Source organism: Sphaeramia orbicularis, chromosome 9 (genome assembly GCF_902148855.1).
Source record: "Sphaeramia orbicularis chromosome 9, fSphaOr1.1, whole genome shotgun sequence".
Classification (NCBI taxonomy): domain Eukaryota; kingdom Metazoa; phylum Chordata; class Actinopteri; order Kurtiformes; family Apogonidae; genus Sphaeramia; species Sphaeramia orbicularis.
In genome coordinates, this window is record NC_043965.1 from 24,775,537 (window position 1) to 24,792,937 (window position 17,401).

General features: G+C 37.9%; 1 protein-coding gene across 1 annotated transcript in view; it reads right to left on the bottom strand.

Moving 5' to 3' along the window:
• The window catches only part of stpg2 (sperm-tail PG-rich repeat containing 2), a 72,990-nt gene extending 57,847 nt beyond the window's left edge, over window positions 1-15,143 (bottom strand). The window contains exons 1-6 of the mRNA XM_030143791.1: window positions 14,859-15,143; window positions 14,151-14,251; window positions 13,704-13,871; window positions 8,827-8,985; window positions 5,052-5,167; window positions 3,790-3,901 (exon numbers count right to left, since the gene is read on the bottom strand). Of these exons, the coding sequence (XP_029999651.1) occupies window positions 3,790-3,901; window positions 5,052-5,167; window positions 8,827-8,985; window positions 13,704-13,871; window positions 14,151-14,251; window positions 14,859-14,964 (762 nt within the window). The 5' untranslated portion in view covers window positions 14,965-15,143. The remainder of the gene's footprint in view (window positions 1-3,789; window positions 3,902-5,051; window positions 5,168-8,826; window positions 8,986-13,703; window positions 13,872-14,150; window positions 14,252-14,858) is intronic.
• Between the last annotated feature and the right edge of the window lie 2,258 nt (window positions 15,144-17,401).

A 17,401-nucleotide genomic window follows, 5' to 3' on the forward strand; every position in this document is an offset into this window, starting at 1 on the left:
CACGGAGGCAACAGTCTAAGCATGGATGGATGGATGGATATTTGCTGCTTCTTTTGATGAAAAAATATCTTGTTACGGATACCAATACTGGTCAATATCAGTAAATATCATCTGATACTGATGTTGAGTCAATATATGACTGCATCTCTAAACGCAGAATACATTATATTTGCATTATGTGGCAGATAGTGCTGAGACTCTTTGTTTGGTCATAACATCACTTATTTTGGCCATTTCAGCCAGCAGTGACTATTTGCACTTATTTGAGAAGGTAGTTCTTGGAAATGTTTAAACAGAAAACCTTGAGAAACTTTAACTTTAACTACTCTAACTCTGCCTTTCCCAAACTTGGGCGTAATATGTAACAAAGCCCTGTATGCCATTCAAATTCTTAATTCAGATAGAAGGGAAAGCCTCATTTTATTTTCTACACTGGTCTGCTCAAACCAAGTTTCATTCATTTATAGTATGTGTGGGGAAAATACTCAGTAACTAAAGCATAAAAATCTCAAAACAAATGATTCCCAGTATTGGAGCAAAGAACAGACTTTCAAAAGCTAGTGATTTGAGAGTGGAAGAGTAAGCCTCTCAAGTGTTTGATTATGTATATGAGCATGTGATGAGGTGTTTTGTGTGTCTGTTAGCTAATGATTACTGTGTTGCTAGTTAGCATTTGTTTAACATTGTTTGAGAGTAGAGTCCAGAAAAATGTAGATACCAACATGTACTTTTGTACTGAAAACATTTGGGAACCCCTGTCCTAACAATCCTAATATTGCAACAGACACTACATTTTCCTGTGTCCAATCAGTGCTGCTGCAGTATGTAGTGAAGTGGTGCTTTCTCTCTTGGCAAACTGTGGCTAAAAATAACTAACATTTATCACCAAATAACAATGAAAAGGCATGTAAGCCAAGACAAAACATTTATAAAGATGTTGAACTGCTTTGACAATGATGTGAAACAGTTTACTTCCAGTCTCCTACATGGGTATGGTTAAAAGTGTTAAGAATGTCATTTGGATGGATGAATTTAGATTAAAAAGTTCTAAACGAAATAACAATACCCCAATATCATATTTTTACAGTTAACTAACATCATTTTATCATAATTATCATTTGGTTTATTTTCGTGCTTGTATTTACCTCCTTCAGGGGAGATTTATGTTGCAAGATCTTGCAAGAGTTTGATGCTAAGACAGAAGTTCACCTCAGACAAAGTAAATTTTCTCATGATCTGTGTGTCTGAGAAATGCCATTTTAATCTCTGAATGTTCATAGGATATGTGGTGTGCAACCAGATGGTCCACTTTTTACTTGGGTGACTGAGGTAAAAGAATCAGTCAAAATCTCTAAATCATGTTTATTTCTCCCACTGGAATGAACATGACAGAATCTTCCTCTAATCTCCTGAAGGGGCGGGGCAGTGGCGAAGTCATGTGACACTGACACATGACATGACTCTCCCGTGAAGTGTGCTGTTTTCCTGTACCATCTTTGATTCAGGTGAGGTTATAACTGTGGTGGTGTCTCAGTTGATTTTACAGTTATGGTGGAGAATTCATTTGACAGTTGTTTGTGGGACTTTTCTCTTTGGGAACACTTGTTCTTCCACGTCTCTAAAAATAACAAGTGCTGCAACAGCATCCATGATAATGTTAACATTTTAAAGATGAGCTGTCAGTGAGCCTTATATTATCAGGTATAACACTGATTCAGTTCCATTTGTTTTGACTGCAGGGATACACAGAGTAATGGTAAGCTGAAGTGGTTTGTTCAGCCATTGCCCTTGCAATGTCGGAATGCCTATTTAATGGAAAAAGCCTACACACAGACTCTTAAACTCTATGGGACACCGGTAGCCCCAAGCCATTAGAGCCAGACTGTCTGCTGATCTCTAGGAAGTAAAGGTGTTTGTCCTGAGTGTCCCCACTGTGGGTAATGACCCATCTGGTCAGTGGATGTGTGTACATTTGTGTGTGTGTGGGAGTACATGTGAGTTGAGGTGTCAGGTACTAATGATGACGGATGGTAGAGCAGCCATCATAGCAGGGGGTCCAAATACATTATGGTGCACAAATACACACAGAAGGCAAAGTTGTTTTTTCAAAGTCACAGGATAGATTAGAGTATAGAAAAAGATATTTTAGCTCATATGGCCTTTCTGTTATTATTAATATTAACCATTTAATTAAAAACATAGTATGTATAAAGGCTTTATTGTGTGAACAGTCAGAAGAACAATGGATATAATAAAATCTACAATGTGTAATAAACAATGCAGACATACTTACCGACACAGTTTTTGTAAATCATGCCTCTTAGACCTAACAGCAGTCAACAAACAACCACATAAACAAGTAAATACACAAAAGCTTAAAAGATGCCAGAGACAGTGGCATGAGATGTTTAAGGAAAGAGAGGACAAGAAGAGGGAAAAGCGTAGGTGTGAGTCCTTGACAGCAGGAATACGTTCTCCTCTCTCCACAAATCTAGTCACACATTTTTCAGACTCTGCCTCACCCACTCTAACTCCACCGACCAGAGAAATAAGGCATCACAAAGCATTACTGTGGTAGCATACTCAAGTTCATATGCAGGTGAGTAACTCCCCTTCACTGAACCGGCTCCAATGTATCAGAGTGTGTGTATGTGTGTTTGTGCGTGTGTGTGTGTATGTGTGTTTGTGCGTGTGTGTGTGTGTGTGTGTGTGTGTGTGTGTGCGTAAGTGTATGTGTGTGTTTGCAGTCTGTGATTAAAGCTTATGTTCTACTGCCCTCTATGGGAAAATGATTCTGATGGAATCTAATCACAGAAGAAGGGGGGGGGGTCAAATCTTTTCATCTGGAATCGACTATGCTTGAATAAATCTAGAATAAATCCTAATGGCTTACCTTGAGTCTTTTCTCGCTGCAAGTCACAGTCTCTATTATAACTCATTTTCAATTTGCAGTATTCAAACCCTATTACGAACGAATTTATCACAAACAAAATGCAGTGGAGAAAAGGCCAAACTGTTTAGCAGGGGTATATATTCCCTTAAACAACATTCAACATTACTTTAAACCTAAAGGTTAGAGACTTCAGTAACTGCTATTTTTTTTATTCCTTAAATTATTTTCAAAGTGCTTTAAGCAAATTATTATTGATAAAATGAACATAAACCACATAATGAAATACTGTGAAATGCATTATGTTTCTGAAGATTCATTGTTATTACAAACTTAGTCAAATACAGCCTTCACCTAATGGTGCTCAGTTGACAGGCTTTTGTTTAGTTTTACTTCTGTTACATTATGTTTTATCATTTTTAGCACAACCTAAAACTGCTGTAGATTTTTTTCTTCAGCAACTATCTCAAAAGCCCGACAAGTAATCACTGATGAATGTATTGCATTTGCATTTAGTAATTTGAAAGTTAGATATTTTCCTCAAATGTCATTTGAGATTAAAAATAAAAAATACTCCTTAACAACAGATGTGACTTCATATGACTTCTTCATTCAGTATCTGGCAGATGTATGAACAGGCAACTAACTGCTCATGAACACTTGCAGTGTTGTAATGTATTATAACGTGTCACAGTTTATTAGTCTGCCCCTTGAGTACCTAGAAAATTAAACATCACAGGTTAAATTGCCAATTGTGCCCATAGTGAGCACTGTACAGCAAATGATAGGCTAATAAAGAGCATGCAACAAACACACATAGAGCTTGATGCAGAAGCTTTTATCTCCTCTGTGTATAGCAGCACAGTTATAAACATCCACTGAAATGAAAGCATGCTCACCTTTTTTTCTTCTTGCATGGACACCAGTTCATGGTAGCGAGGGATGATAAGCTCAGCTTTCCCTTTCTGCTCCTTTTGAAGGTTTACATTCACATAGTGTGTTTCTGGAACTCTGAGGGAGATGGAGACAAAGACATAAAATATAACAGAGAGAAAGAGAATGATTCTGTTAGAAGGCAATGCATACATAAAAAGCGATGAAGAAAGACACAAACATTACAAGATACAATACACCAAGAAAAAATGGAAAGGGAAATAAATACATGACAAAATAAATGAAAAGAGATAAACAAAGACAAGACAGAAGGGAATAGAGAGCAGGGGAGAGAAGGAATCAACAGGTAAGGGACTGATAAAAGCTTTGTAAGCAACTGTAAGGTAAGACAATACATTGTTTTCAAGTGTTTTAAATCATTCCTATAAACATATTGTAGGCAGGTATAAATACATGCATGCAGACAGTATAAAGTGTAATGTACAGTAGCTAGTGTATATACTGTATTTATGCTTTGCTTACACCTCCTCTTCTCCTTTATGAACCTTTGAGTTGGATTTGTGCCAACCAGTCTAGAAACCCTAAGTAAGCCCCATGCTACATGGTCATCAATAGAAATGTTATGTGAGAAATGTCAAACATAATGCTGTGCCTGTAGCATCAAAGCAATATTTCACTTTGGTGGAAAAGTTTCTCTATGTAGCGCACATCTCTGTGAGGTTAACAGAGCACTAATCCTCTATGAGTTACCCTCAAGCAGCTAACATTACCATGTCCAAGGGTTTTACTCTAAAATACATGCACAGATTAACAGCCTTCAAAACTAATCTGTCAATACAACAACATCAAAGATCATACACGCTTATTTAATTAGTTTTTATACAGAGATGGTGTCTAAAGTTCATTTCCAAAGAGACTGTTTAAAATCACTCAAATCCTTTTTCCAATACTCTTTATTAATACTTTTAATCCTGTCCTTCAAATGACTTCACAGGAATTAACAAATATGCTCTGCAGACAAGAGATGTACATTACGTTGCTGCACCTTTGCTAATCATTTACGCAGAAAGACAGATGTCAGTTTAAATGAGGTGTCTCTGTATGTGTTCTATGTTCAATTATCACCACTGACATTTGAGAGTAGTTTTCTTGTAATAGATCTAAATGTCAAAATTGAACTTACAAGTGAAGTGGTGTTAAGAGTTGACACTTAACACCGTTCATATGTCATGGGTCTGAGTACAGCTGCATCACATGAGATACTCACATTTCTGGGTAATAATGGCCTGGACCTGGTATGTCCTCCACCTTCACCTCATTTCTTTTCCCAGTCATGTTGCCAAAGTGGACCCCTTTGTACTTCTGTGCAGAACTCATCCCTAACTAGACAGAGAGGAATAAGAAAGGAGTTGAGAAGAGGATGGAGAGAATAAGATAACAAAAACTGGCTGAATGAACAAAGAAGGAGCAAATAGAAGTGACTCATTCACAATTATCTGGTGTCTCTTCCAGGCAGGACTCATGAAGTTGACGCTGAATAAAATATGAAGTTTAGTTAAATGCCAGAGTCTAACAGAGAAGTGGGGGCAGACCCTCGGTCCTGTCTTATCTCTCTGAGTTTTACAATGTGACTTCCTCTGCCTCTGGCCTTAGAGATAGGACCAGTCCACCTTTCAACTGAACAACTCAGAGAGGCTATGTCTAGAAATAAGCTTGCTAGTTGTAGCCAAATACATTTTATTAATCCAATGAATACATTTTTAATGTACTGCGAAGAAAAAGCAATAAAATGTGACTTGAAGGATTAAAATTTCTGCAACGCCCGTCCTCAGAAATATTTGATGTCAAACAGAGATCAACCTGAGATTTAATTTGAAGTGATGTGCTTAAATGCACCCTGTGCTGAGTGTCAGACTGTGGGTGGTGTGGGATTTTTAAAGGCCAAACTTTGCTATTTGGATTCCTTGAACTTTACTGTGAAAGTAAACACAGAAGATTATGCAATCTACTTTTCTGAGAGAATGGAAGAGGGGGTTAAAGATGAAAAGACCTTTATCAAATGTAGAATGTCTTGTAAATTACTATAACAATTACAAACTTTCTTCCATGACCTAACCCTAAAAATATGACTGGCAGATCAATGGGGAATGACAAAGTATTTTTGTTTAAGTTTGTTTGTTTGTTTGTTTGTTTGTTTGTTTGTTTGTTTGTTAGGTCAAGAATCTATATGGTAAAAAATAAGGTAAAGTGCAGTTCTGTCAGAAACAGCTCAGTGGACTGCATCCCCTGTCACATCATACACTTTCCCAACACAAAAACAGCCATTACTTCAACATATTTCACCTTGTTCTTTGAGAATGATGTGACAGAAGTATTGAAAGAGGTGAAAATAATAAATCTGGTTATGCTGATGCTACAGAGGCAGAGTCAGAGTCAGAGACAGAGACATCTTCAGCCACTCAGTTATGATGATATCACTTCTGTGACTTCCGGATGTGTCGTCTTTCTATTTCTACAGATTTTCACAGCGTGATAGTTCAACAGTTTTTAAACAAATTGTGACTTTTTTGACTTATTGACAAGTCAGTAAGATACTAAATTGACAAATATCATGTGCAAATGACAGCAGAACTCAAACAAGGTCAAAAAGTGCTCATCTTCATTGGCATTGACTGAAATACAAAATTTTTTTTGTGGAATAAGGTTCCATGGGGGGTGGGACTTGAGCTCTCTATTCTGTGAGATATGTGAGATTTGGTAGGGAGTCTCAAAAGTTCCTAACTCCGTGTGGTGCCTCTCTCCTTATCTGAACTCCAAAAGTCACAAAAAGGACGAGATCTAAGATTTCATCCTCCGGTTCACTTTTGCAGAGATGTGTGTGTGTGTGGGGGGGGGGGGGGACAAGGATGTTCAAATGCTCAAAGTTAAAGACAGAAACATAACTACTTTGCACTGTACACAGACATATAAGCACCATGATAATATCGCAGCTGGTACCGAGTTCAGAAGCAGAAATTGCCTATTAATGTCAAGGAGAGCTTTTAAAAGCAAAACAAAAACACAGCTAGTGAGTATAAACATATTCATTCAGCTTTGATAGAGTGGAATGTCAGGCTACTTATTACTGAAATGAGAATAAAAAAATCAACATAAAAACACAACTCCTTTTGACTAGGGTCATGTGTGAGCAGACTCCAACAGGCTGAATTTACTGACGTGTTTTCCATAAACACATACAGACCATAATGTATGTCTGAATCTGATTTGGATTCTGTGTGAGAGGACAGCATTGCCCACATTTCCATTTTGATCTCACATCTTCACAACTAAAATTCATCCGCCAACTCTTGACTTCTGGGGATGTTGTAACTTTTTGACTCTCAGTGCACAGATTATGAAAATACAAATGCCTACGTCAAGAAATAAAAGGAATATAAATAAGCATAATGGCTTTATATTTTCGCCATCTCCAGATCTCAAATCCACTGAACACCAAAAAGGGCTTTTTGAACTTGACATGTTAAAAACACCTCTTTGTCACTATCCTTTGAAAGAACTGTGATTTGGACTTTTCGAGGTTAATAAAAAGGAAATGGAAAATCAACTGTTGTTAAAAAAAAAAAAAAACACTCCTTGTGCATTTTCTATCATCAACTTTAAAAAGACTAAGCTTGCAACATTTCTAGCTAAAGGAGGACTTGTAGCTCTCCAGTACATTTACCTTCATATCAGCTCTGAACAGTCGACCTGCTGTGTATGCAGTGCACGGCAGGAAACTCATTGTAACAAAAAGAAATTTGAAACAGGACCTATTTATGATCTTTTGTAAAGAACAGTTGCAGTGGGTTCATTGATTGGTCATTCAGAGCATGCAAAAATCATTTCAGATTATTCCATCGTTCAGCCTTGCTGCCTCTAAATGAACACAGTCTCTTCTCTGCACCACCATCTGTTCAATATTCTACATTGTTAGATTTTTCTCAAATCATGTTACTAACTACTGAGTCTGGAGCAAAGTGTCATGAAAATTTCATTTCACTGCTCACTTTAGATTTAAGCATTTCAGTTACCACAGTTTCATTGTAAATTCAGCTGAAAATATTATCCATGCAGTAAATCAGTCTGCTTTTAATTCTTTGTTCTATAGTTGCTGTGAAGAAACTCTTCTGCCAATATTTTGATCCATAACTTTAAGGTCATTGAGTTGTTTTTGTTTTTCTCAATAACACTTAGACAAAAAATAACAACATTATGCTGTTCTAATGTCTTTATCATCCAAAGGTTGCCCCGACCACTTTGAAGTTAGGTCCTCAGACAGCCATTTAATTCCACCGCTCCACAGTGTTGAACTCAGTCGGTGCACACAGTGGGGGAAGTGTCTGAGACTAAAGGAATCAAAGTGTCAGATGGTGAGACATAGGGAGAGAGATAGGCAAAAATGGAGGTTGAACTTTCAAAGGAGAGCAACAGAAGTGGAGGAGGATGGATGCACTGTTGATAGTCCTAAATCACGTAGCGCCTCTGTGCCTGTGCCGGTGTGTTGACACAACCTCGGCCAACACTCAAGGACACTGTTGACTTCCTCTGGTCATTACCAGATGAAAAATGATTTAATTGAGAGCTGCACCAGCAGGCGTGTGCATTATTTTAAGTGAATATTGTAATATAGCTTGAAGAATAATTACTAATGGCTCTCTTTGTTGGCATGTAAAATGGATGAGCATTGGTGCACTGTGGCTTTTTTTAAAGTGGAGCTGCATTCATTAGATATGGAAATGGGTTTTGGGCCAACTGAATGGGGTAGGGTGGGGGTTCAGTGGTGCATTAGATCTGCCTAACACTAATGGACCTCGCCTCATGGATGGAGTAAGTACACTCAAACACACTTGCACAGACTAATGAACCCACACATGCATGAACACTTCACATTACGTTCAAACTTGAGCAAGAGTGTATGTGTGTGTCCGTTCGTGTGTGTGTGTGTGTGTGTGTGTGTGTGTGTGTGTGTGTGTGTGTGCGTGAGTGTGTATGTTCATCCTTACCAGTTGTGGATTGTAGTAGGCTGGCCCCAGGGTTGTGTCCCTGGGAGGCGCCTGCTGCTTGTGGAGCACTCCCTGGGTATCCTCCTCATAGCCATAGGCCTGGCCCGGGGTTGGAATGGACGGGATATCTGACTGACAAACCAGTCGGAGACTTTTAGCCTGCAGCCACTGCCCAGAGAGAAAACCAGGAGAATGAAAGGGGGAGCAGGGAGAGAATTCAGGGCTTGCGATGGAAAGGACGATGTGGCTTACTAAGTAGTTGAATACTGCCTGGAACTATAGGGAGCAAGAGAGAGGGACAGAGATGATAGAAAAGGAAGGACAAGAGGAGTAAGAGATAAGAGGAAAAGGAGAATGGATGAAAAAAGAAAAAAGAAAATAAGAGACAAAGAGGTGAAGAGAAGTGGTATAGGGAAATCAAGTAACAAAGTCACCCTGTTGAAACACATAAAAGCCACTTCAAACTAGGAGCTTAGATGCATTGATCAGAGTTATTTCAGACAGAAAATGAAGTGTGTCAGTTTGTCCTTCTGTATCTTTATAGCTGTGTATAGAAATTAACAGAATGTAAAAGTAAGAGCAACATAATAACACCTCAGAGTTTAGCACAAAGTCGAACTCATCCTTGATCTGCTGTGTTTTTATGAGAGTTGAAGCAATAGTCTATTGTACAGGCTGTTTCTAAGAGTTAACATGTTTTTGTTTTGTTTTTTTCAAGTAACAAAATCCTTTTCTTGTTTTATTATGTGTTGTGTCTTAGACATACTTTCACATTGCACAGAAAGAAGAGTTCACTGAATCAAAAACAGATTTAAAACACTACAAATTTCTGTTTGTTGAATTTGAGGAATGGTAATGGATTAACTCTCAGAGATAGTTGCCAAAATGTCTCTGTCTCTGAAAATCTTACCCAGAAGGGTGAGTCCAGTTTCTGGAGTATTCAAAGAGCAAAGGTTAAAATGGACACAGTGATTTCCACAACCTTCAGACTAATGGCTGGAGAGCCTCTGGACAGAAAGAGAAATGACACTTCTCCTTCACAGGGTTTTACCACAGCCTCAGCTCCTCCATCACCTAAAGCATCTTTTCTAAGAGGTTATGTCATGACCAACAGGTTCACAGAATTTAGAATATTATTTGCGTCTCCAACATTTAAAAAATAAAAAATACAAGAGCCTGTTAATTCAGATGCATTTACTACTACATAATTTAAGCATTTTAAAATCTGTGTATGTTATACAGATCAATGGTTTAAAAAAAATTCTAAACTAGAAAAGCACTCGGAGAGCACAGACCTCCGAACAAGGCAGATCAGCCCCCCCCCCCCCCCCCCCAATCACCACCAAAATGTAGTCAGTTGTTCCTTGTGCCAGTATCAACATTTCCTGAAAATTTCAATCAAATCTGCCCATAACTTTTTGAGTTATCTTGCTAACAGACAAACAAACAAATAAACAAATAGACAGACAAACCCCGATGAAAACATACCCCCGCCATTCCTTGGCGGAGGTAATGAAAATTATACATTTGAAGCTTATGCAATGTCACAACATCTAGTTCTGCCATTTTTCTAGACACATTTTAGCCCCTTTTACACAGCACTTCTGTACAGGAATTTTCACCTTTATTCCGGAATGACACCAGTGTAAACGAAATGGTGGCATCATTTGGTCCCACCTTTATCGCAGCTTTGTAACACCTCTGGAGGTAGTAACAGAGCCGTGAGAAAGGTGGAATCATGATTCCAGAACACTATGTAAAAGGAACACCTCTCGTTTCACAACCAAGATGTTGTTTTGATGACATGTTGTGTGTGTGACCCCCACGCCAGGGGGATTTAAAAATGAGTGTTGGTCACATATAGTAAGCAAACATATCAACGCGACCAGAAAGATGTCACACTAGGGAGATGCTGAGATCTGCAAGCTGTTGTCACTTTGGGCGGAGGACTCTATCCATGCTAACATTTGTGGAATGGTGAAAGATGGGCCGACTCTGGAGAGGTTAGCAACCTCGCTGTGCTCGGGGGATTTAAAAATGAGCGCAGGCCGTGTACAGTAAACAAACATATCAACGCGACCAGAAATATGTCGAACTGGGGAGACGCTGAGATCTATGAGCTGTTGTCACTTCGGGCGGAGGACTCTCCCCATGCTAACATTTGTGGAGAGGTTAACTACAATGCTATGCTCGGGGTATTTCCGACATGCAAGTTATATGTCACACTATACGCTGCACTGCATCACTGCCCCTTTGATTCCAGAACACAGGTCCACTGTGTAAAAGTCCAGCCTGTCTCACCTCTGTTACTCCTTTGGCTTGGCTGTGGAAACCCACCAATGGCAGAAAAAAGGTGGGATCGGCATCTCACCTTTTTTCCGGGATCTCTGTGTAAAAGTGGCTAATGTTGCTGAACGTAGACCTGACCAACTGAGGCAACCTCAGATCATAACACTACCCCCACAGACTTGTACTGTAGACACTGGGCATGATGGGTAATCACTTGATCCCCTTCTCTTCTCACCCTGTTTAGTCCATCACTCTGGTAAAGGGTCAATCTGGACTCATGACATTTCCCCACTGAAACACAGTCCAAACTTTATGCTCTGTAGGAAACTGATGGTTGTTAAAGAAATCAGAAGCTATTCAATGCATCAGTTAGAGTAAAACGATCTGAAGAGAACTATTTGGTTGGCTAAATCCAGGTGGTAACTTTTTGGCCAGGCTGTATAAGCCTTAGATTATTGTGAAACAGCATTTAAAATTGTAATAAACATTCAGTTATGCACAAATTTGCTCTTCTTGCAATGTGTAGCTGTAAACTGCATTTCGATGGTTCCTTATTTTTAAAAAGCAGGTTCCCGGATAAAAGTTGAGGAAACAGTGACCTTGACTAACACTAACTTCAATTAGCACTAACCTGTGCATTGAGGTTGACTGTACAAAAGTACAATCCAACAGTTAAAGCCAAATAACAGCTGCTTACAACAGAAGTGGGTTTACAAAATCCTGATGAAAGACAGACAAAACATTGCAAAAATATGACTTCTTTGGCAGAAAAAATAACCTGTATATATTTAAAAGTTTTTAACAATATGTGATAGGATGTGTAACATTTGAGAAGTCATGCCTGTGGTATCTTTTCTTTGTGTTGCTTGCCACTTTGAATGTGGGAAGTGTTTTATAATACAGTAAATACCAGATGGTGCTCTAAAAACAGAAGAGAGGCGATCAGAATCTAATGAAAGTTTTCCCACAACAGTTTGAAAATAGATTAGTGTTGGGAGGTTTGCACATGCCAGAAGTACTAGAAGTGAGGGGCAAGGTACTGTCTGAAAGTACAGGCAGTTAGACATTTGGAAGAGGTGGTGCTATTCATATACTTTGTTTCCCAAATGATGCATATAGCACATTACAGTTTTGCGTGTTTGTATGTGTGTGTGTTGCTCTGACAGGACTGAAAGATCTACTATTCACGGTAAAATGATATGTTAGATTAAAAAGGGAACAGTACTTCTAACACTGCATATATTTGCCTTCATCTAAACTGCACACCTATTTTACTTCCAAGACTGTTGTGATTATAGTAGTGTTTGTTCATTTTTTGTTTGCTTGTTTGGACAAATCATCCTTACTTTTTTGTGTGATATTTCCTGATGACAAAGACTACTAGCGATTACATGTCAGCCATTCCAGGTCAAAGGTCATGTCTGGAAAAATTCCCAATTCTATTTCTGCCTCAAAACTCACCCAATTTGTCTCTGAGTGACTGATAGATATAGTGTGTTTTAAATATACAGAATATTCTGAATATACAAATATACAGACATTTGATTTGTTAAAAGAACAATATACTTAGAAGAACAATATAATATGAACAGCTAATCTGGTCAGTCACTTTGACCGCTCATTGTCTCTGTCCTCATTTAATCCGAAGTAAAATAGTAGAAAAGTTTCATGTTACATCCCAGTCAATGGGTTGTGTCTATGTCTGTTCATAAAATAATTTGAAATCATTATAAACTACATAAACATTGAGCTGCCTTTATTTGGTTGGATGTCTCTTGTCTTAGTATAATTTCAGTGTGGTTTTGTTTTAACAATTCTGATTTATCTGTTTTATTGACATTTAAAATCCTTATAGCAAGCAATATTCACACAACACCACCTTTCACAACAGACAATAGGTGACCATTCTACTCTAATGCCCTTGTCATAATGCAGGTATGGTCAAATATTTCACCGTTTAAAGCAGGGGCCCAACCCTGGTCCTTGAGAGCTACTATCCTGCATGTTTTAGATGTTCCCCTCTTCCAGCACACCTGACGGTCGTTATCAGGCTTCTGCAGAGCTTGATGATAGGCTTGTCATTTGAATCAGGTATGTTGGAACAGGGATACATCTAAAACATGAAGGATAGTAGCTCTTGAGGACCAGGGTTGGGCACCCTTGGTTTAAAGTGTGGCAGTATTTTAAACACACACATATAGAGTAATTTATTCACATTTGTGTTTTATAATGTTACAAAGTTGCATAAGCATTATTATATAATGAAAAAATACACTAAAAAGGTTAACATCAGGTGGGAAAAACCTGCATAACTATATTTTTTTGTATATATTTTTGCATGTGTTCTTCATTCCTGTTTTTTTATACTAATTTTTAGCTCACTGTGTTGATTTTAAAATGAGCAAATATACTGTAATTGCTTTTGAGACTGAGTATACTGTTTATTCACAAGAGATGGCCCTTTCATTGTACAGTCATTTGTAATAAATACAGATGCAGCGTAAACCTCCCATCACCACCAACCTGACCGGCACTGGGTAATTTCATTTTGACACAACACTTTCCACAGACATAACATCTGAGCCTACCGTTTTCCTGCCAAACTTCCCAGCCTGTCCCACATCAGCCTTCTCAGCCTTGAGCAAGTTCCCTGCGGCAGGCAGCACATCGTAGGCCCCGGGGCCTGGAACCTGTGACACTGACACCTCAAAACGCTTTGAGCGGTTTTGAAGACTGGTGCCACCATGGACATTTGGCTAAAGTGAGGAGTTCAGCAAAAAGATAAGAGCACAAGGAGCAAGAATGAAAGTAAAACTGAGAAATAATTCACCATCTCAGGATTTTCCTTTTTATAAATGTTATTTTTGTCCAACTACATTGATTATTTCATTTGATTTACACTTTTTTTTTTAATCTACAATTGATCTTAAAGTGGAACACCAATTGTTGTGCTTTGCAGAGCTGCAGAATAGCCTGAATAACTAGTAGCTCCACCTTTTCCCAGTCTTATTTTGTATGTAAATGATCTACTGTACCTTGACAGAATAGAGGTCATAATGTCCAGGTCCTGGTAACCTCTCACTGTCACTTAACCCTGGCTGTCTGCTTGCCAAGGACAGGAATGGAGCATAGCCATCTACATTAAAGAAAACCACAGAGAAGACAGCAACAGACAGAATATTTTTATTATGAAGGAAAATGAATAGTCAAGTCTTAACAGTATCTGCAAACTACTATCATAGTAGGCTTCAGATGCACCATTTCTTAAACATTACATTACATATTGTTAGCATCAAAGCATAGTTGCCTAAATCATATGTGTTTTACTAATATTTAAAGGCTGACAGTGTATACTGGGTATGTGAACTAATGCTATGGAATGTGTGGGTGTAGCCTTAATTTTTAAAATGTTTCTAATTTTATGAATGCTGGTATTTTACATCTTACCCAGGGACAACAGCTGAAAAATAGCTTTTTTTGATAATACTGGCACATTTACAGAAATGGTCATTAATGTGTACTGTCCCTGCTAAATAAACTTTTTTTATTTTTTTATTTTTTATTTTTTTATATTTTTTAGGACATAGAAAACATTGCAAAATGAGCAGCTGTGTTAGGAGTAAAGTGACACAGATTTGGCCAAAAAATATGACTAAGGCAATGAAGCTATGAGGCTATCGATATGAACTTGTTAGTCAGTCTTCCTTGTGTGTTTCCTCCTTAGCTGCTGGCTAAACTCATACCTGATACTGGGTACGGACACTGGCTCAGCTCGTAAGACCCGGGGCCAACTGTTGGTGGGGTGACGCCGGTTGTCATAAAGGTCACTCTTGGAGCCCGTCCGTACATGTTTGAACTTACAGCCTCCTACAAAATATACTGGGAATTCAACGAAACTGAATTTGTATGAAGACGCTGGTCCACATTAAAGGTGTAGCTCCGGGGTTAAAACATTCCTCCACTGTTGTCCTGTACTGTAAGCTAGCCTGGATACTCTCGTGTCACTTTGCGTCGTTGCTAGGATACGGCGTATCGTTGGTCACGGCGATCAGGAAGCAGATCCATACCTGAACAAATAACATGTGTCGAGCTTAATAAACTGTTAATAATCCAGTCTAACCATGTAATTTTTTATTGTTTATGTTGAATTAATATGGAACACTGCAATGCTCCAAATGAAACTGTAATTTATTTTTCTTGCATATTGGGTTGACATCTTTAAATTGTTATCTGAATCTGTGGCACTTATTTTGCCTTTTTTTCCATGATGAGAAACTCCAGAGACTGATCTCTGATCTTTATGAAAGGATTTGAGAGTCTGGTCAAGTTTTATTTATTTATTTATTTATTTATTTATTTATTTATTTTTATTTATGACATGTCAACCCATAAAGACCCAGTGCTACTTTTGTGCCAATTCCCAAATTAATTTAGCTGCATATTTAACTTTTCTTATGTGATGTATCACCATTTATTGTAACATCATCTTCTTTATTTTTTTTTTTTTTGTCTTTTTCCAGTAAGTTTTTCCTATTATTAATTCACTGATCTAGTAGATGTTCATAGGAGCTTACATTAGAGTTGAGGGTTATTATATTAAAAACAGAGAAAACTGAAGAAAAAGTGACTTTTTCAGTAATGATATCAATAACTGAACATAAAAACAAGCATCTCCATCCACTGTCATTGATCCAACTCCATGGGTTTTACTGGTGAATCAATGTTGTAGAAGATGACAGCGTTTCTATGGTAACTACAGAGCCTCTGAACATCCAAATGGGTCATATCTGATGACCATAAAAAGATGGCAAACTGTATTTTACATAAATTATTTACATGTATTGATAGGATGAATGGTTCAGAGTAAATATTTTAGATCACTAGATGGTTTGGGCCGCCAGTGGATGTTTGGGTCTTTATGGGTTAATGTACTGTATTTGTTATTTAATTTTATTTTTTTTCTTAAATAGGCTATATCTAACTTTTTTTTTTTTTAATAATATTATAAAGTTTATTTATCACTGTGTTTTTTCATTCTAACTAATGTGCTATTGCAAAAAAAAAAAAGTTAAACTAAAATATGTGTATGTATATTATATATTGTAATAAGTGTAAGTTGCGAAAATGAGTTGTGTGTTTGTGTGTGTGCGCGTGCGTGCGTGCGTGTGTGCATGCATGCATGTGCATGTGTGTTGTGGGTGCAAGCGTAGTGCAAGTCTACCATCTAGTGGGTGAAACACATGATACAGGTACACAGGTGGGCTACCCTTCATTCAAAATCTGCAAAATCATCACTTCCATGTTATGTTAAAGTTTCCCACACCTCAAAACACTCCTTTCCTCATGTTTTTGCAATATTTGTGTTTCTCTGTACAAAATGACGTCTTAGCAGACAATATCAGTGTGTTTTCACATTCACACTGAAGTGTCTCTCTTGTACTTTACTTATCTAAGTCTGGGTGGAAAATTAATCTCAGCACTGTTCATTAAATTCACTGAAATGGACATCCAGGACAGGAAGAAACATAACATCAGTCAAACAGAATGTCCAGATATTTGGAATCTCTGGAAATACAGTATTTGATAATGAGGTGAATGGGGGGAAATGTTGTTTTAACAGTTTGTATTATGCCTTAGACTATGACATGTCTACAGGGGATCTTTAACTCATTAGCTAGCTTGTTTTTGCAGAAGAAGTGTTGTTCCTGCATGTGGCCGTACTGTGACCCTCTTGTCACGGCTCCAGTCCTGTTATCATTATTTGCAATCTTGCTATGCTTCCCCCCACATTCTCTGCCTGGCCAACAATGTAGTTAGGATTTAGATAATGAGAACTCAGGGGACAACCATCCAAGTAACAAGTACCTCTCTGGAATAGCAGTCAGCTGCATCTTTATTTGTCAAACCTTATAAGCAATAATGCTTCATACACAGTGGTATTTGAATTGATTTGGCATAGTTATTAATCCCACAGAGGAAACTCAGTCAATGTGTGCAAAGGCAGCAATCCTAACTTAATGCACACTATAGAAAAATATTGCATTGAACATCAAACATAATTATTATGACTACAAAGGGTAGAGAAATGGTACACTGTTATCAATGCCATACGTATTTTAATTAGCTTTATATGGTGTTGTATTTTTTTTTCTGAAACTCTCCCTCTGGTCTCTTAACTTTGCTTCAGTAAGAACAAAGACAAAGACCAGCTTCAGCACTGGGAGACCCAATCACTGTTCAATAAAACAAATATGGAGAATGAAAAGAAATATTGAAAAAGAAAGAT